The sequence below is a fragment of the Ictidomys tridecemlineatus genome, chromosome 1, assembly GCF_052094955.1.
Source record: "Ictidomys tridecemlineatus isolate mIctTri1 chromosome 1, mIctTri1.hap1, whole genome shotgun sequence".
NCBI classification, from domain to species: domain Eukaryota; kingdom Metazoa; phylum Chordata; class Mammalia; order Rodentia; family Sciuridae; genus Ictidomys; species Ictidomys tridecemlineatus.
In genome coordinates this window covers 23,625,442-23,646,785 of record NC_135477.1, presented here as the reverse complement: position 1 = coordinate 23,646,785, position 21,344 = coordinate 23,625,442, and the positions used below count along the sequence as shown (strand labels likewise).

The 21,344-nt window shown below is 44.0% G+C and overlaps 1 protein-coding gene across 4 annotated transcripts in view; it reads right to left on the bottom strand.

The window, feature by feature from the left end:
• Positions 1 to 1,827: 1,827 nt before the first annotated feature.
• Positions 1,828 to 21,344, bottom strand: part of Stn1 (STN1 subunit of CST complex) — a 35,974-nt gene continuing 16,457 nt past the window's right edge. For all 4 annotated transcript variants that reach the window (XM_040272425.2, XM_040272426.2, XM_013362077.4 and 1 more), the window contains exons 5-10: positions 17,306 to 17,467; positions 16,337 to 16,460; positions 14,921 to 15,092; positions 11,398 to 11,520; positions 8,997 to 9,069; positions 1,828 to 5,230 (exon numbers count right to left, since the gene is read on the bottom strand). In XM_040272425.2, coding sequence (XP_040128359.1) covers positions 5,073 to 5,230; positions 8,997 to 9,069; positions 11,398 to 11,520; positions 14,921 to 15,092; positions 16,337 to 16,460; positions 17,306 to 17,467 — 812 coding nt within the window. In that variant the 3' untranslated portion in view covers positions 1,828 to 5,072. The remainder of the gene's footprint in view (positions 5,231 to 8,996; positions 9,070 to 11,397; positions 11,521 to 14,920; positions 15,093 to 16,336; positions 16,461 to 17,305; positions 17,468 to 21,344) is intronic.

Here is a 21,344-nt window from a genome sequence, read left to right as displayed (position 1 = left end):
ACAGTGTCCATCTGCTCGTGCTGTCTGTATCACAATTTCGTTCCTTTCCATGGTTGAATAATACACCACAGTGTGGACATCCCACCTTTTCTTTTGTTTTTGGCACTGGGGATTGAACCCAGGGGTGCAGAGCCACTGAGCCACATCCCCAGCCCTTTTTATTTTGAGACAGGGTCTCATTGAGTTGCGTAGGGCCTAAGTCACTGAGGCTAGCTTTGAACACGTGATCCTCCTGCCTCAGTCTGCTGAACTGCTGGGATTACAGGAATGTGTCACCACACCCAGTCTCTTTTAAGTACTGTGATTTTTTAGTTGTAGATGGACATAATATCTTTATTTTTATTTATTTTTATGTGGTGCTGAGGATCAAACCCAGGGCCTCATACATGCAAGACAAGCGATCTACCACTGAGCTACAACCCCAGCCCCTTTTAAGTACTTTTAAATCACCTAAGTATCAGATAATAATGTATTCTCAAATGATAATGATACATACTTAAAATAATTCTTTCATTAAAACAGGTTCCCTAAGAGCAGTCCTCCTTTACAATTCAAATTTAATAAGGACCATTGGGGAGACCTACAGTAATAAAATAGCATTACTTCCAACCCAGACTTTCCAGTTCAGACTTCTTACCAAATCAGTCTGAATTAATGAGACATCATTTTACTGTCTCTATCTAAAACAAAATAAAAAACACCCAAAACCAAAAACAAAAATAAAAAAACCCTAAAGCTATTATGTGGTCTTCAAAGTGTCTCTCTTTATATTCCAAAATGAAAACCTATCATTTTACTTTGAAATACAGGGAGGGCCCTGAGCCTCTTCAGGAATTTGGGGTTTGATTTTGACTTCCTGTGAAACGGAATCTTGTGCTGTGCTGTCTTACTGTTGTGTTTACTAATAAATGCAGCAGAGGTTAACTGGTAATGCATTGCTCAAATTCAATAAAAATGGGCTGAATATAAAAAACAATTCTGGATTATACGGAAGCCCACTGGCGTAGGAGTAGGGGCTCACACCAAGCCCCTCTACCAGTGGAACACCATGCAAACCAGAGCTCAGCCACAAAGCTTTGTTCAAAGACACCCTCACGCCTCAAGATGGCCCCATTCTCCCCCCAGTGCCTACCAGTGAGCTGCTTCAATCTTGAGTTTGCTATAGGCGTCACGTAAATTTAGTACAGAAACAATGAGACTTTTCTTTGGGAGAGCTTCTGTAGAAGCCACTTGCGGAAAAGAAACCACATTAGTAAGAAAGTGTAGATGTTTTCGCCAACAAAAAAATTACCAGTTTGCTTGGTTTCAATCCTTGGCCCCGAGTCTTAGGTTCTTCATCACTGAATGGACTTCTTTCCACTTGGCTTTCTCTGGGCCAGTGTCCTGGCACACCATCAGAGAGGAAAATAATTACAAAGAAGTGTCTTATAGGGATGAGGAGTCCTGGTGGCTTACCAGATGAGGATAATCATGGATCTTCAAACAAATCCTTGACCAGACAGTAGTATTATTTGTCTTCTTGCCTACGTCGATTATATGTGAGTCCACACCTCCCGAAACCCGTGAACATAAAGATCTAGAGGTTCACTCAGTACCTCTCCTTTTCAGGGGGACCCTCTGCTGGCCTCACCACATAGGCAGTGGCCCCCATAGTTAGCCCCATCTTCCCGCACCTTCTCAGCTTTTCCATTGCTGTGGGAGAGGCCCACCTCATTCTTGGCTTACTCATAATTGAGGTTATGAGTGGGTTGGGGAGTGGAAATAGCTGTATCACTTTTGTACAGACGACGTTTGTTAATTGTAATAATACCAAGTATAGGCTAGTAGTTGATTATTATTTTTTCCATATTTTTTATTGGTGCATTATAATTATACACATTAATGTGATTTCTTGTTACATGTTCACATAGGTACATGATATAACAATATAATTTGGTCAATACTATTTTATTTTTACTATTGTTTGAGATGGGGTCTTCCATGAGCCACCACACCTGGCTGTAGACCTGACATCTTACTTTTCAAAAGTCATAGGTGTATTACTTCAATAAACATTTCTAGTAATCTTTCTTTGGGTGTATATAATTATTCATGCATTTCCCAAATATATCAGTGAGCATGGTGTGCTCATACAAAAGCTGATCCTGAGGCAAAGGCTTCTATAGAGCAAGAAATTCATCTGAGAGGTCTACTGAACAGGAATTGGGAGAAGGAAGAGAGACAGGCAGGATCAGACTAGTGGGTATCAAATTGGCAGCTACTGTGGGTGCATGTTGCTTCATCCTGCAGAGCTCTGGAAGATAGTGTAGAACATGTGCTGTGACAACCTCTCACCTGAAGGCAAGGGAGCTGGGACATCTACACAGGAGGCTGCTCCCAGGGGATGTTGGTTCTGTACTCTTCAGTAGAAACAGCCTTCTAAGCTCTGGAGAAAGCCACTAGGAAGGCAAACCCTGGCAGCTGGAAGTTCTCAAAGATGTGCTAGGCACTGCTTTCAGTGCTAGGGACAGACGGAAACGAAAAGAAAACCTTGCCCTCATGCAACATTCCTTCTACCAGAGGGGCAGACCATAAACTGGGCAGGTAAGAAACATCTGGAGTGTGTGAGGCATCCACAAGCTGAGGAGGAGGGAGAACAAGATGGCTACAATCAGCAAAGAAGGCTGCGGGCAGGCCCCACTGTGAAGGTGACACTCCAGCAAAGACCTGAAAGAGGGGAGATTATCTGGGCAAAGAACATTCTAGGCAGACAGAATGTCAAATGCCAAGGCCCTAAGGCAAGAGTGCACCTGGGGTGTGAAAGCAGCCTCGCCTAAAGCTGAGCAGAGTGGCAGGGGCTCAGCAGGAGAGGCCAGGGGAAAGAGGCTTCCCGTCACTGGCAAGCCTCAGGCTCCTACCTAGAGGGAGACCAAAAGTCAGGGGGAGTGGGAGCGGCCAGAAACATTTTGAAGGTGGAGCCAAGATGATCTGCAGCAGATTGAATATGGGGTGTAAGAAAGAAAGAAGCCAACAGACAGCCTGGGAAACCAGGAAAACTGCACAAGGGTCAGAGGGGAAGTCAGGGCAGCTGGGAGCCTGGATGGGTGCGGATTAAGCTTGTGGTGTCATCTCCACTCTGTCAGCAGGAGGCTGGATACAGAGGTCTGAGCATGAGGAGATGCATAGCACTGAGACAGTGTGACAGAGCCCCAGTGCTATAAGCCAAACTGAGATGAGGTCTGGGACTGGCCCTGAGTCTTCAGGGAGATAGAGGCTGACCACTGAAAGGTACAGCCAGGGAGTGCGGTGTCCTGAAAGCCAAGTGCAGCAGGTACTTCTAGGAGGAGGGAGTGACCAACTCTACGTCTTTGTGTACATGTGCTATAGGTACAAATGACACATATGCAGAAACACACCATTGATGTAGGACACGCACAGAGGGAGCTTTAGATCCAGGGTACTATACTATACAAACACATCTTTAACTCGATTTCCTTCTCACTAATCTATCACTAGTACCCTGTAGCAATTGTATCCATCTGTTCCAACATTTTAGCAGCTGCATAATATTTCATTGTATACATAGATTGTAATTAACTTGTATTCTATAAAGCTTTCCCCTAATCATAGAACTCTAGATTACCCTGTGACTCGCGCCTGTGGATTCATCCTCTCACACTGTGTAGTTATCTCCTGGAGATGAACCCCTCGGCTGCTCTGTGCCAGGACATGCCCTTTTTCTGTTCTGATTCCAGACTCTCCTGGGAGGCTCCACTAATCGAAGATATATTCAATATGGAAATACCACAGATTGAAGAACTACTGGGAGTTCATTCCAGGAAGGGCCTATTCAGAGACCTTTCTGAGCATAGTTGAAACAGGACAGTTGTCTGTACAACAATGTTAGAAGTCGGCAGAAGTGTGGGTCAAGCTGCAGGTACTAGCTCTCTGCCTGACAAATGCAGCTGAGGCGGACTTGTGAGGGTAGAAACCACTCCGTGTCCACAGAGGGCAGAACAGCTCTCCGGGCCTACAGTATCTCCAGCTAAGCCACTGAGACTCTATTAGGTCAAGAGCCAACACAGCAGATGAAGGCAGATGTGCCTTCTGCAAAATGACTGTAATTAACTCCAAATCTGTTTCTCCATGCTTTATTTTTGCTGGCTGGATTTGTCGTTTTCTGTTAGAACAAGCTTACTACATGCCTCAGATGGTTTTTCTTTACCTTGTCATTCTGAGCAAAAGCATGACTCCATCACCTGTCTGGGCACACACCAGGAGTCTCTATCTTGATGGCGTCAGCACCTCTGGCACACTCAACAGCAACCTTGAAGATCACATCTACCCCTGCCAGGCTACTGACACCTCTGTCCCTTGCAGAGGCACTGAGGGACCATGTGTTTAGTCCTGCAACACTGGGAGTGCAGGGAATTGTTCTGTAACACCTTTTAATTAGAAGGGAAATAAGTGCTGAATACAGAGCTACACCTCGAACCCCTGCCTACTTCCATCTCTGGGGGAATCAGTAAATAGCAGCAAACCTCAGGCCCCGCCACTGGTGCTGGAGTCTCAGAAAGCAGAGGTGAGGGGCTGTCATCCAGGAAGAACCCCTCCCTCGCCTGGTTCCTACCCACTGGGAGTGGCCACAGGGACACAGGTGACAGCCTGAAGGCTTGCCAAGCTTAGAACTGGTGATCTGGCCATAGGTTCCTGAGATCCTACAGTGCAGTGCAGTGCCTTTGACCCTGTGATGTCCCTTCACCAGGACAGGGCCTCAAGCCACAAATACACCAATTAAGGTGACAATACTGTTTCCTCCCCATTCTGCTCCTTGAGCCATGCCCCATTCAGACAGGAAGTCAACAGGGAGGAATTTCTTGTGTGAGGGGCTGAGATCAAAGTCACTGTACCCCAAAGTCACAGCACATAGGAGGCAGCTACATCTCATTCCCCAAGTGACCATACTAAAGTAGGGTTAGGTTTATTATGAGGTGACTTCTTCCAGACATAAGCCCTGCAAGATGTTTACAATTAGAACCTGGGGCGAATGCCACCTTGTCCTTCTGCTCCTCAGTCACTCCGAGGGCCTCTGCTCAGAACGCCTTGTAGTAGCGGTCCATTGTGCTGATGATGTCACTCTGGTCCTCCAGCAGCTCCAGCACTTGCCGCAGCACGGCCTCACTCAGGCCCGGGTGGAGGCTCAGGTGCACACAGGCCAAGATATGCTGGAAGTGGCAGCCCTTCTCCATGTCTGCAGGCAAAAGGCAGGTGGCTAAGCTTCACTATGACCGTCAGCCCTCCTCTGTCCTATCTGTAAAATCTTATGCATTAGAATTATATAAGTATTGGATCGTGACATAAAATGTATTTCTGAGACAAAGTCAAACTTCATCACTAAAAGTAAACCCACCCCAGTTTTCATACTTTGAAGACCCCGGCAGGGCCACACACACCCAGGACCAGGCATACTCCAGTGCTCTACCACTCTATGTGGTTTTCATTTGACAAAATGCTTTAGGCTGGAAGGTGCTCAAAGGTATTGTAGTATTGGGAAAGTATGGCTTGACATTTGGTGCACCCTTGCACCCTGAGGCAAGCCATAGCACCCCAAGCTTCCCTCACCTAGGGCTGGGGGACAAGGGACTGTTCACCTCTGAAGTTCTTACCAGTCCCAAGGTTCAGAGGCTGGTCCTGGGCTAACAAAGATGTACTAAATTGCGACCTCTAGTGGTTGCATCTACTCCTTAATCCTCCCAGTTGGTTTAATGTTCTCCAGTTTCAGGCATGCACAGAACTGAACACCTACTGTGTGTGTAGCACTGAGCAGGGAGGAGCAAGTACAGTGTGGCTGATGGAGAGCTGACCCTGGAGCCCAGAAGACCTGAATGCAAATCCTGCATGTCAACTGGGGCAAAGTGGCTCATAAGAATAAAACCACCTACTTTACAGGGTGGTGTGGGGGTAAAATGAGATCCACGAGCTTCTTAGCTAGGGAACAACCATGATTCTTCATCACTTTCATAACATGAGATCACAGCCCGCCCCCAACTAAAGAAGCTTCAGCCCTTTCCCATGGAGCTAATTGAAGATGGCGGGATGCGCTGCTGATAGAGGTGGAGGGACTCAGCACACCAGCTGCAGAGCAGAGAGCCCAACCCAGGAATTTCACCAGCACTTAGCTTTTCACCTTAACTTTGAGGCCCAGTGCAGGGCAGAGTTGATTCCCAGGCATACATGGGGCTCTGGGCAGTGCTTCTGATAGCTGTAGGCCTTAAGCCATTTCTCCAGTAGGTGGTTCTGTTGGAAGGGTGGTCTGGTAAGCTATTCCCAAAGTCACCTTCCAATAACATGGGGATCATGCCTTATGCTCTTCTTTTTTTTTTTCGGTACTGGAGATTGAACTCAGGGGCACTTGCCCACTGAGTCATATCCCCAGCCCAATTTTGTATTTTTATTTAGAGACATGGTCTCACTGAGTTGCTTAGTGCCTCAAGTTTGCTGAGGCTGGTTTGAACTCATAGTCCTCCTGCCTCAGCCTCCCCAGCCATTGAGATCACAGCCACTACGCCCAGCTTAGACTCTTCTTTATATGAGATATTAGAAGACAGATGAGTAGTAGAAGCCCGCAAGCAGTTCCCCAGGGGTTAGGACAACAGCAGGCAGCCCTGTATGGGACAACCCTCAGCCACAGCAGGCTTTTCTGCAAGGTGCTTGCTTGGGGGCCATGGTTGTCTTGGGGGCATTGAACTGATTTTATTTATTGATTTATTTTTGCAAGGTTAATGATCAACCCCAGGATCTCATGTGTGCTAGGCAAGTGCTATACCACTGAACTACATCCCTGGCCCTTATTATTTTGAGAAGGGTCTTGCTTAGTTGCTGAGGGTCTGGCTAAGTTGTCCAGGCCGGCCTCAAACTCAAGATCCTCCTGCCTCAGCCTCCCAAGCTGCTGGGAAACATTGTTCATCTTTAGAAAAACCTCATCAATCCTTTGATGAGAAACATATCAGTGACTGAAGAGTTCAAGTCTGTCTACCAGTCACCCTGATAAGGAAAACCCTAAGCTCTTATTTTATATGAAAGGCCAGAAGTGAAATGAAGGCCCAGGAGGAATGGTGAAATAAATGGCTGACTCTCTCTAGATATATGATGGAATACTGCAGTTAAGACTGCAGTTAAGACTGCAGACAAAGGACCTCTAGAAGCCAATGTCAGAAGTAAAATACAAGGTGCGGGGCAAGGTATTTTGTAGGCTAAGCTTTACTTGTGTTTTTAAAAGAGGATCAACTATACAAGTATGTTTGTAGGTGCACCTAATATCTCTAGGATACATAAAAATTAGTAACAACCATGCCTTTGCGGAGGGAAAAGCAAAGCCTAGGCTCCCTGCTGGGAGGGATCTCTGATTTCTGAGTGTATTTTTTGCACTGCTTGATTTTTTAATGTTGCACATACCCTATTATTCAGAATAATTTCTACTGCCATAGGTGATAACATTATGAAGAAGAGTGACTGCGGCGGATACAAGATAGTCCTAAGAGGCCTCTCACTGGCTTTGCTATCTAGGGTCTGGAATTTAGCTTCTGAGAGTTTATTAGTGCCAGGTGACTGGCCTGTGGCTTTTAGAGGCTCCAAGGTACAGACTGGGTAGCAGAGCCTGTCCATCTTGATGCCCATGTTCAGAGGTGGGAGCTTGTCCCTCAGGGCCACCTAGGACATTAGGTCCTTTTAAGGGATGAAGAGAGGATTTCTTTCCTTTGCTTTACCAGGCTGCAGGTTTTAACCCATTCTTTTCCTAATGTAGGAAAGGAAGCTTGGGAGCACCTCCCTCTCCTTCTAGTTGGGGAATCCCAAGAACACTGCTCTCAAATGGTCCCTAGGTGTGAGAAACAGGCTTCTCTTCAACAAAAGGATACCTGTTCTTATTGTTCCAAAAGAAGTGAACTCACTGACTGCATTAAAATCACAGATTGCTTTCAGTTTATTTTAAGACCTGTTGTCATACCACTCTGGGGTCTGACCTCATCAGGTCCTAAATACCAGGGTGGAAGACCTGGCCCTACTCCACCCGCTGAGTCAGCCTGGACCGGGTCCAGGCCCAGGGATGCCTGGGACGAAAGGCCTGGAAGTGGACTTCTATGGCAAGCAAGGAGGCAGGACTGGGGACCTCAGGTCACTTATAAATCTTTCCACTTCCCTCCTAGCATCACGTGTTGAACTAGGTCAACATTCATTATTAGCATATGTTTGCACAAGTGAACTTTGAAAAGTCACCTTGAAGACTGACCATTTTGTATAGGATTTAAAGATAGGACTAATGCTGCCTTCTCTAACCAGGAAAAGATCATGTTTGTCGTCAGACTAGTTACAGTTTGAAAGTCTAACCACTAGGGGATGACCTAACTCCACTGAAACTATTTTCTAAACCATTTCTTTTGCAAACTTTTGGTTTCCAGAATGACAGAATCACATCATTCTAAACTAAAAAAAATTAAAAAACAAAAACTGTAGTGTCTAGAACCATTCCTCCCAACACTGAAAGGCTTGATGTTAGGAGTAAGTAAAATGTCAGGTTTATATTCAAAGACAAGGAGGATGAATGGAACAAGAAATGCAACTCGGAAAGAATATGAGAACCTGTGCGACATCACAAAATCCTGGTGTCCTGGCGACCTGGCTTACCTTGCAAAACCATCTGAGCCGCTTACCTATTGAGCCTCAACCTTTCCCCTACAGAATGAGAATCCCCAGGGGTGGGACCTGGGCACTGCATCTTTAAAAGAGCCCCAAGGCTGAAACTTTTTACATGGAGCCAAGGTTTGAACAACTGTGCTAGCCCAGTACTCATGTTAGAGGGGACGAAACTAAGGCTCAGAAAGAGTGGGTGCCTTGACTGTCACCTTTCAAAGTCACTGCTGGGAACAATCCCAGTCTTCTGACCCTCTGTCCAATGCCCTCTGGGAGGGAGCAGCCCCTTCCAGGGCACCCGCGCGTCACCTGCACACTATGCCACTTACGACTGGGTTTCTGGCAGTCTTCCTGAATGATCCGGTGGATCTTTTTGTGCAGGTCTTTGTCTTCTCTAGTTACCTATATAGGAAAGATAGTTCAGGAAAAAATGTTCTTACATAGCACGGCAGTTGTGACATCCAGACTCCCAAATAAGTATGCAGGATAGTTTCTAAAGATTCCACCCCCTTCAGCTTCCCTACACTAATGATGTGACTTTTGGTACCTGGCCTAGTGTCAAATCAGTTTTGTTCCTCAGCAGCTCACTGCTCAGGAGGTGGCTAGAGGACACGCCCTTAGAGTGGGTTCACTGGGGCCATGACGGAAAGGAAAACTGGAATTCTGTGTTTTTAAGGGGCTACTTACTAACTGAACATTATATTCATAGCATCTCTCTTATTTGTTATATTTTTGATGGGGGGCACCATAATCAGAGTCTCTGATCTCCACCCAGGACTCCTTGCTCTGGGCCCGGACTCCTAACCAAAGGGGAAAACAAAAGAAGAAAACAACTGCCAGGAACAGAGCAAATCTAGCCTACCACTGACACACTGTCTGCTCTCAAAGGCAGACATCACCAGGCTTCTTTTCAACCAGTCCAGGGAAAGGGGGAAGCTGCAACTAAATAGGGCTTCACTTTCATGTTCAACAGCAAACCTAATAACAACAACAACAAAAGGTGAAGAAAAGGACGACAGAAGAGGAAGAAATGATGGGGAAAGAGGGAGAGAGGGGAGAGGGGAGAAAAAAACACAGACGGGGAAAAAAGAAAGAAAGTGTGCAGAGAGGTAAGTTTCCAGTGCAGAAAGCCCCCTAAGCCTGTGGCCTGACCCTCAGTTCCCAAGGTGATTGTGATGGCTAAACAAGGTCATGTAAGCCCATGGGCTGGGCTGGACAAGAAGTACTGACATGACAATGATAACCATTTCCCTCAGGCTGGGCCCTGGGAGAAAGGAAACCTTCCCACACACAATGAGTGGAAGAGGAGGGGCGATGTCAGAGAAGGGGACAAGGGACCTGCTTTTGCTCCATCGCCCCATTCTAACTCACAGTGATTCATAGGAGGAAGTGCCCCAGCCAGGCAACACCTCAGCCTGGGCGGTGGCCTATGGCTCTGCTGTTCCCCAGGAATGGTTGCTCACTACAGATCATGACAGAGCCCCGGAGTCCCAGGAACATGTGGCTCAGAGGGGGCTTGACCTGAGCTGCCGGCCTGGTGGGTCAACCTCCAGCGAACTCCCCGGTGCCCACCCATCCCAGCCCACCCTCTCCCACAGGTGGATCAACTCTACCAGAAGCAGCACTGAAAACCAGTCTTGATGTTTAAAACCCTCTGAAATGGGGAATCGGTAGAATAAATCAGCATCAGGAAACGTGCTACTGAGGAAACCTTCGCCTCCGGAATTTCACTCGTAAGTAATGACACTGATCTATCTCTAGGAGACTCACACTTTCTGGAAGCCACATCTATGCTGACGACATCAGTGGCCCTCAGAAGGCCCATTTTCAGCTGGGCTCCTCCAACACTAAGGGGATACAGCAAGAGGAGGCCTTTTATATCAGGGAACCAGGAAGCAGCCATTTGTATATTCCTGAGAGGCCAACTGGCACAGCCTTTAGGGAGGCCAATGGGATTGTGTCACCCAGAAGCTTAAATGCTCACGTCCTTTGCTCCTGGAACTCTTCCTTCAGGAGTTGATTGTACAGAAATACAGACATGAGATCACAGGGACAGCTGAGCAGAAAGGGCCACAGCAACACCCTCTGTGACAGCAAAAGTTGGAAACACGATAAATGTTCCCTCACAAAGGTATGGACAAAAAAATTTATATCAAGTACCCAAGCATGGAATATCATCAGGGAGTCAGAAAGAATGATGTAGATTCCCAATAATGTGGAAAGGTGTCTGCGAGATGCTATTCTGGTACCAAAAAAGATGCTGAGCATTATTAGAGCAGTAGTTCTCAACTGTCCCAGAGGACATTTGGCAATGACTGGAGGCATTTTTGGTTGTCATAATGGGGGAGGTGTCATTGGCAATGAGTGAGGGAAGGTCAGGGATGCAGCTAACCATCCCATCATGCACAGGCTAGTCCCCATGGCGATCACTGGACCCACTTGGTGTTGAGGGTGAGAATTCCTGATTTATACTATTTTTTTTTTTTTTTTTTGGTAAAGTGGAAGAGCTACAGGAGTGTATTAGTGCATCTGTAAATGTACAGGTGAACCTCCAGAAGGATGTATGGCTGTAAGAGGTAGCTCAGGGAAAGGTAAGGATCAACATTTACTCCTGACTTAATATACCTCCTTCATGATTTTTTTAAAAAACAATAAGCAGGTATTCATAATTAATAAATATATTAGTAATTGAAACTATGAAGGAAAAAATTAAAATTGTGGGTCTCTTACATGGTACAGGTTATTAAAATCACCACTTTTCTGGAAAACGAGTCCTTTTTCCTGTAGCAGCTGAATAGCATTCTTAAATACACTATGAATTGCCTTGGAAGGGGTGTCATTCTTAAACTCCACCTGTATAAATAGGGGGGAAAAAAAAAAGAAGAAAAGAAGTAAGGCACTTTCAGGCACCTAAAAGCAACTTCCCAGACCAACTGGTTTGTGAATTTGCTCAACAGGTTTTTAATCTGCTGAGGCAAGATCAAGGCATGTACCAGCCTAGCAGGAGGGCTAGAAGTTTGCTTTGGCAGGATCACGCTTGATAACTGCTGTATATTTCAGCTGTGATTTGTTTAATTCGGTGATATGGAGTGGAAGACCAGGAAGATACTCTTGCTGTTGGCTGGTCTTTTGTATTCACACTGGCTCTTTCCTTCCGCAAGACCAACTGGCAGAAATCGAGCATTGGAGGCCTGGGAGAGTCAAAGCACAGCTTCGGCTGTGAAGCAGGAGGACTCATCTGAAATGGCTCTCGGTAAATATAAACAATATGTGATGCTTCCTTTCCAAAAACTTTGCCTCAGCTGACCCAGGGGATTTTTTTCCATCCTGGTTTGAAGACATCAGTCTCAAGGGCAAGGCCTCTCTACTCGTCCCTTCTACAAGCCAGCAGTTCTTCTGGACAGGAATCTGTGTCTTTCTTGTCATTTTTGAAAAAGCAATGACAGACTTATCCGATTCAGGAAATGGAAATGGCTCCCAGACTCAAAAGTTGGCTGGCTGCATGTGCTGAGCCTCAGGCTGCAGCCAGGAACTGGGCGGCTCCCTGAAATCTAGCTTCTCTTCACTCCCAAACCAACTCAGTGTTCATCTGGCTGTCAAAGATACAATGGTTTTGCCAGACATGGTGCTGCACACCTGTAATCCCAGCCACTCGGGGCTGAGGCAGGGGAATCCAAGTTCAAGGCCAGCCTGGGAAACTCAGCTTAAAAAAAGGGGGTACAGTGAGGTAGGTGAGGATGTAGCTCAGTGGTAGAGCGCTTGCCTAGTCCACAGAGGTCCTGGGCCCAATCCCCAGCGCCACGGGGTAAAAAATGGTTTTGGAAGGTCTGCCTGTCATGTTTCTGGATTTGCTAAGGGCCACAAAGGAAAAAATAGAAAGGGGAAAAATGTTCTCACCTCTCTCCCACCTCTCAGTCACCATCACAGTGACTTTTTGTTAAGCTTTTGTTTGTATGAGGAGGGAAAGTGCCAAAGCTCTCAGGTTTCACCATCATTGTAAGCATCTTTAGTCTCCTGGGGATCTATTAAATGGAATTCAATTTAATGACACTGACCTTCCCAACCAGAGCAATGTGATGAACTAATTCATAATTAATGGAAAAAAATCGCTTCCAAAGACAAATAAATCCGATGCCACAGCCATTCCATTTCAAACATACAGCGTTGGGCAGGCACGATTTTCTGCTCTAAGCTTTTTGAGAACGACAGCACACGAAAATGTCCCCACAGATCATTTTGAATGGAGGAGTCTTCAGTCCTCAAAGAGTGCTTAAGTCTCTGTACTTAATTATAACTACCACAGAAGAGCCAGCTTCAAGTGAAGAATGTGGGCTTTGCTGAGCCTTAAAGTTTCCTTGCAATATGCTGATAGTCATTAAAAGTCCTAGGAGGTTAATTTGGCTTTGAGCCTCCTCTGAATGATTAAATGGGAAGAAGGTCAATCTCGCTGTCAGAAGACAGCTGGAAAGCTGCAACTGTTTAGAAGCGACCTTGGCAAAGAACAAAGCACCCAGCCGTGACCCTCCCCACCTGGGTGCTTCCTGAAATGATATCCCTCATCTCTCTGCATAAAATCCTGGGTCACTGGGCACTCAAGCATGTTGGCAGGAGGAGGTAATTAGGTGCATGAACAAAATCGAGAAGCAGTGGTCATGCCTAGGAGGTCGGGATGGTGACCTGGTTGGTGTCTATTCCACCAGAATCCTGAAGAAAAGCTTTGGTTACTTAGCAAAAGTGTGTTCTCAGCAGCCCTGTTGGCAATGGGAGGATTGGAAAACATGTTAGTCCAGAGGGAGGAGACTGGTTAAATACATAAACCAATCTTCCAGGAGAGGTAACAAGATTATTACACAGGGGCAGATCAGGATGTCCTACTAGGAAAGGACCTGCAAGAACTGCTCAGTGCAAAGAGAGGTCAATTATATGCTGCCATATGAGGGAAAAGGGAGAGAGAGAGACTCAATTACCTATAGTTTATATATCCATCAACTATATTTAGGAGGACATGCAGGAGACTGGCATTGGGGCTTGTCTCTGGGGACAGGGACAAGGTGAGAGGGAGGATGGGAAGAAATCTACTTTTACTTTACTACCTTCTGAGACCACTTGACTTTTTAACAACCATTCTTTCATTCCTTGTATCAACAAATAATCACTGAGAATCTGCTTCATCCAGAACAGAACTTCATCCTGTTCTAGGGCCTGGGTAGAGGGCACCCACACAATGCTAGGGATAAAAATCAAAATGAAAAATTTTAAGAGGGAGAAGGTATTTCATTCCATGGAGGGCAAACAAATGCAGTGACATCATAACGTCACAGATCTGAATGTAACAGGGTGGGACAAGTGGTGGTCAGGGCAGATGGCTGGGGGACTAAGGTGATATTTAAACTGAGATCATTCATTTATTTAAAAGTAATAAATATGAGTCATGTCACAATGAAAACAAACCTAAGAATAGTAATAAAAGGGAAAGCCTAAAACAAGTCTCCAATAATTCAAACACACACCAAACAACCAAACAAGTTCATCTGTTATACTAGAAGTGAAAAAACAGGGACAGATCTCTCCAAGAGCATTACTTTAACATTCCCTGAAATTTTTACTTATAAACCAACTGAATACAACTTTGTCTTTATTTAAAACTCCTAAAACATGTCAGATCAACCTTATTTTTGACATGCCAAAAAATCCGGGTTCAAGTTCAAGAATCATCTTGCTGATCGATAAGTAATTCTGGGGCTGGGGTTGTGGCTCAGTGGTAGAGCGCTCACCTTGCAAGTGCAAGGCCCTAAGTTTGATCCTCAGCATCACATAAAAATAAATAAAATAAAGGTATTGTGTCCAACTACAACTAAAAAATAAATATTAAAAAAAAAGTAATTCTGGATGCAAGATAATGACCTCCCTCTCATCTCCTTCTCCCTCATTTGGCTTCTGCTAAGATGAAATACCCATCTCAGTGAGTACTAACAACTAGGTGCTATGACCTGAGCCTATTATTATCTTTTTCAACTCAAAGATTAAGGGCAATAAGATTAAGTAAAGAGGTGGAAAGGACAGGTCTAGCCTCATTTCAAATTCTTAGTGGTCAGTGACCTTTCCAGAATAGAAACGGCATGTGCTGGGAGGGTGACCTCTGCCCCTGGGTCCACCCTGTGATTCTTAACATCACAGTCATGTTCACCCACACCCTTCAGCTGCAGACTTGGGGCAGAGGCCCAGAATTCTCACATGGGCACGTGGCACTCACTTGGTCGGAGCAGGTGCTATGAATCACGGGCTGATTGGCAAGAGTCAGCAAAGACGGCACCATTTCCAGCTCCTGCTGGTAAAAGGTTTGTACTCTCTTCTCCACGAGGAACTCTTTGATTTTTTCACTCAGCAAACACGTGAGACTGGTAAGGTCTTGGGCTTCTGGATTGCTGCCAAGGGAAAGTTTTTAAAAATCACTGAAGAAAACCATCACCTTTGTTCCTTTTTGGTGTGCACAAGGCAGAAAATTAGGTAGAAGATGCAATATTATATTGAGACTTGTTTTTGACATAGAGGTACATACAGTGAATACTGTGTGGTTGCTTAAAATTATGAGAACCAGGGTTGGACATGTGGCTCAGTGGTAGAGCAGTTGCCTAGCACATATAAGGTCCTGAGTTCAAACCCCAGTACCACAAAAAAAAAAGATTATGAGAATTAAAAAAGACATTCATGGTAGACTAAGAAAAATGTCAAGCTTCAGAAGAAATGAAACCTATATGGCTTTGTTTTTGTTAAAAAAAAAAAAAGGAAAGGACAACCTACAAAACATATGTGGCATTTATGCTTCTGCATGCACAGAAGAAAAGAGTCTAAGAGGAAACAGCTGCCAGGAACAGTGGCAACCTCTGGGGAACGGAACTGAGGGGACAATTTCTATTTTGTACATTCTAGAGTTTGCACGTTTCAGAAAACATAATTCCTGAAATTCACAAGTTAAAAAAAAATTAAAGGAGGACTGAGTGTACCACAGCGGTAGTAGAGTGCTTGTCTAGCATGCATGAGACTGTGGGTTCAAATCCCCAGTATCACAAGAAAAGAAAAAGAAAGGGGCCATAGTAAAAAGTCCACCTTTCTCTTCTTCTCCCATCTCGCCCCAGCCTGCATCCTCTCCTGGTTCTCTGTATTTCTTCCCATACACTAGCAAATATCCATATATTCTCATTCCTCCTGGGGTTGGCTTTGTTTTGTCGCCTACCTAAAGGAATAAAATCATCCCTGGTGGAAAACAACTGCCGTAGGTTTTTTGCAGGATTTGGGTTATGATGTACTATGGTACAATACTTTGTGATGTGCCTCAGAGCAGTTTTCTTCATGTTTCTTGCCCTGGGGTTGGTTGAACTTCTTGGATCTGTGAGTTTATAGGTTTTCATAGATTGGAAAATTTCAACCATTATTTCTTCAAATATTTTTTTTCTGTGCTCTTCCCTCCACTCCTTCAATGATATCAATTATACGTCTATTTTCCTGACTTCCCTCTGCAGATGAGGAAATGGAGGTGTACGGAGGTAAGAGCCCCACAGTGCTCAAGTGGAAGCTTCAGGCCTGGCCCAGGCCCACCCCAGCCTCTGGCTCCCGCTGCTCAGCTGCACTGCTGCTGACTCACCCCTGACAGTGGTAAGACCCAACTTACCCTCCTGCTGCTTCTTCCTCTAGAGCTGGACTGTGGAAGGGCTGGTCATAAACTCTCCTGTAGAGAGTGGGCAGCTCAAGCATTCTTGCAATTTGAATTTTCCACACTGGATCATCCACTTTGTCTAATAAGGCCAGGAAAAAAAATGTCAGAAATTACACTGAGATCAGTTCTTTCCCATGTCCACGCTACTACAAGGACAGCACTCTAGATGCACTCCCGGCCTTCCTGTGAGGGTGAAGGCAGTGTTCCATCACAGGGACAGCCAAGGAGCAGAAGAAGACTACAAGGAACATTGGTACAGATTCATCTGACACTCTGGAGGACCACAGGGGCTAAAAATCAGCCAGGGGAGATAATGCAGGACTGTCCTATTTCTAATTAGCTGTTTTCATTTAAAGTCAATGGACTTGGCCAGGCATAGTGGCACATGCATGTAATCCCAGCAGCTTGGGAGGTTGAAGCAGGAGGATCACAAATTTGAAGCCAGCCTCAGCAACTCAGCCAAGGAACTTAGCAACTTAGTAAGAACATCTCAAAATAAAAAAATTAAAAAAGCTAGGATGTAGCTCACTCCTGTGTTCAATTCCCAAATAAACAAATAAACAAACAAAAGTTAATGGACTTAATGGTATTCAGGAAATTTCCATCATTTTGAAGAATATGAACTCTGCCCTAATGGATTGACACTTGAATTTCAAAGTTCTTTGGAAATGACTATGTTGTTAAAATAAACTTGTCAACTATATATAGCCAATAATTTATTTTCTTTCCTAATTTACTTATTGTTAACTTTTTTCCAAATAAAATTATGAAGTGCTGCTTTTCTAAAAAAAAAGCATATTATACAATATAACATTAGAGTGAAATCTTGTGAACTTTTTGAAAGTTAGACTTTCAGCTAAACAAGAGTCTTCTGGACTCACTCCCAGAATAACAACCAATTTGACAAAAAATTCTTGTGCTTACAATAAGCAGTGGCATGAATTTCTCGCTCTTCTCTGTATGTGCGGATGTAGCCTCTGATTCGGATAATGTCCCCAAGTTCTACCTTGGTTCTCTGCTCAATGGTCTCTTGAAGCTTCTTAAGCCGTGAGGTCAGACTCAGCTCACTTGCTGCACTTGGACCAGCTGCAGTGTGAAGGGGACAGGAGAGAGAGAGGTTTAACGCCATCACTCCACCACACTTCGGACAAAGTTCAAGAGCAAGACCCACACAGCACATTTATTCTCCTTCTGATCAGTTGCTATACTATAGGAAGTCCTTGTAACCTTTGAAATCCTCAACTGAACAGTAGCGGTATAAGATATAGCTGCAATTATTCAAAAGCAGAGAGAAGGAGTCTGGACAGGCCAAGTAGGCAAGCTCCAGGGCAGTCCCGAGGCCTTCTTTCCCACCTCTGCAATGCCAGCAGTCAGGGCTCTACAGGCTCCTGAGTGTGATTCCAGGGGCAACAGCTCTAAATAACCCTCTAAGGTGTCCCTGCAAAAACTGTCCTACCTCAGTGCTCCACATCCCAACCCCTCACCTTTCATTCATTCTCTTACACACTCACTCACTCATTCTCATACAACTCAAGAATACACCCTTAAGGGCTGGGTGTCGTGGCACACACCTGTAATCCCAGCAGCTCAGGAGGCTGAGGCAGGAGGATCTTGAGTTCAAACCCAGCCTCAGCAATTCAGTGAGGCCCTAAGCAACTCCATGAGACCCTGTCTCTAAATAAAATATAAAAAAGGGCAGAGCTGTGGCCAAGTGGTGAAGCACCTCTGGGTTCAATCCCTCGTAATGTCATGGTGAAAAGAAGCCAATGCACACTTAATCCTAAATAATCTCTACCCCTCAATTTTTTTTATTTCCAAACCATGTTAGTTAGTTAAAAGAATAGCCACGGATGTTCAGGTAGACAGGTGCTACTCTAAAACCTTTTCAATGTATCAGCACATCCAATCCTCACAACTACTCCCACATATTACTAGCCCTATTTCAGAGAAAGAAACTCAATCACACAGAGTTCAAGCAACTTTTGCCCAAATGAAGCTGCAGCTTAGTCGTTGGCTGCAGAGCCTTCTCACTGATCCTTTATTCTCTGTTGCTATCCCAAGAGGTTCCTACATTTTCCACAGTCAGAGCTGATTGGTGTAAAAGATTGTATGTTCTGCCAGGCGAGGTGGTGCACACCTGTAATCCTGGCAAATGGGGAGGCTGAGGCAGGAGGATTGGGAGTTCAAAGCCAGCCTCAGCAACTTAGCAACTCAGAGAGACCCTGTCTCTAAATAAAATACAAAAAAAGGGCTAGGGATGTGGCTCAGTGGTTAAAGCACCCCCGGGTTCAATCCTGGTACCAAAAAAAAAAAAAAAAAGAAAAAAGAAAAAAAAAAAGGATTGTATGTTCTGTTTTTCTACCATAATTCCAAATAGGACAGTCCTGCATTATTCCCCCTGGCTGATTTAGTTGCAAGTCTCAAGGACAGCCACCATGGTCCTGCAGAGTGTCAGATGAATCAGTACCAATGCTCCTTCTAGTCTCATGTATCCACACAATCTACAGAACTCAGCATTTTAATGAACGATACAGCATTATCTTGCCGATATGCCAGTTTATTTTACTAGTCTCACTACACAGCCCCTCCCTTTAAAAATATTTCTTATTTTGGTGGAACTGTGGATTAAACTCAGGGCCTCATGCACAGTAGGCAAGCACTCTACCACTGAGCTACATTCTCAGCTCTCATTTTTATTACTTTTGTATCACTAGCATTGGGAGGGGGGACAATATAGGCTAAAGGTCAGCATTTGACTCCTGGAGTCAGAAAGACCTGACTTGAATCTCAGTTTACCTGTTGTTAGCTGTGTGACCTTGGGCAGGTTGCTTAACCTCACTGTCTCTTCTTCTCCACTCATACATCTCGTTTCTTCAATTATGAACTGGGGATAATGGTAGAGTACCTCATGCATCAAGGTATTGTGTATGATCTAATTTAACCCTTAACACAATGCCAGAATATCAGAAATAATTAATGTGTGGTATTTGCGATAATAATTCAGATCTCTAGACAAATTATTTTCTTTGGGGTCTTTCGTTGGGGATTACTGGATTAAAAAGTGTACAAACAATGTACAGTTCATGGCATATTGTCAGAATGTTTGCCAGAAAAAAGTCTGGCAAACCCCAGCCACTCTGCCTTGACATGATGTCACCAGTGACGCACGTGCATGTCCTCACCGCTCCGACGCCGGCTTCAGTCACTGGAGCCTCTAGTGCTTTAATAAACACATCATGACTCCGTGAAGTTTTATTTTGCTTTTAAATCACAAGAGTGGCTCCGTGTTTTTATGTGAGATGATCTCCTCCCTGTGTTTCTTTATAGATCTGCCCTTTATCTCTTCAGCTTTTGTTAGTTCCTATTAAATCTCAGGGAAGGATTATCAGTGATGTTTATTACATGCACTCTCCTCACTCCATTGTTTTCCTTTTTATGTTTAGGGGACTTCATTCTACTGTATAACACCTTGAAAAGATCTTGATTTGTGAGAACATCCCTCTTGTCATTCATGATAGCAGCCAGGGACTTATGAGAGCTTAATGTGTTTATTGGGATAAATATACAACTCTGTCTTCTTTGGGTTGTTCGGTGTAAGCTACAAGACAGCAATCAAGGTGAACTCTTTTTAAATACTGTTATCTACCTGAGGCAACAACATTTGCTAAATACTGATTTATTTCTACTGTCATATTATTTCTGGTTTTTATTCTAATGGTGTTTCTAAAATGGAGCAAATCTCTCTTTTGGTCTCTGAATCAAAATTTTCTGCTTTTTGACCTAAAACAATTTTGAAACCGTGACTTTGTAACAAGCAGAGGCATTAATTTTGACACATTTGCCATACCCAGGGAAACCAAGGGAGAGCAGGGACCTTGCACATGCAGTAACCAACACCTAGGAGATTAAACACACTTGGTATTAGTGTTGCTCAGCTTACTGGGTTTCTCTTCAGAAAACATCCAAGAATAACTTCCCAGAAGGCTGCTCCACCCATTATTTATTTATTTATTTTTTATCCCCAGACCGCCTTCTCCTTGGGCTGAGTTTTAGAGGTATTTATAAATTTCATTGCCCATTACACAGACATTATAGGTGACATAATAAAAAAAGGCTTCGTATAGCACCACTGAAATTATCAGGCTGACAGTTGGTCTGTGAAAAAGAGGCCCAGCTCTCACTGCAAGGGTGAGCCAAAGTGCCAAGAGAAGGCTCCAGCGTGTAATTTAATGAATGTAATGAGACGGCTAGAGCCTGACAGAATTTCATTTTAAATAGTCTATTCCATCTTGAACGATAACTCCCCTTTAACATTCTAATACTAAAGGCCAAGCTTTCTTAACTTTGCTCATAAGCAAAGCACATTCAATGTAACATTTATGGGAGCTAACATTATATTCTTATGCTTTAATTAAGTGGAACATGACTAATTTTGACTTAGACTAAATTTTGTTTTAAAAAATGTCTTCATTGGCCACTTTCCAATGGAAAGCTTTTAAACTTTGGGCAATTAAATTAAAAGGAGAGAATGGGCAAATTGGGAACAATTTAAAAACATCACTTCATGGGTAATATGATAAGAATCATTTTTAGGGTTTCTCTGGATACTCTTATTCTCTCTATTTGCAATTTCAAGTTAAGGCTACTCTCAATTCAGCTATTCACAGATATTTTTAAAAACTTACTCTCAATATTCTTAGTATTACATTAGCCATTTTATTAATCTAAAAATTACTAAGTGTAAGAATTATATAATATTCCTGATGATGCCATTTCTTATTAGAGTTAATTTTAAAAACTAAAATAATATTTAAATCCATTATCCATAGACCAAATCCATTTACAACCTACTTTTATAAATAAAGTTTTATTGGGACACAGTTGTGCCATTGTTATGTATTATCTATGGTTGCTTTTATATTAAAATGGCAGTATTAAGTAGTTTGACCTAAAGTATATGGTC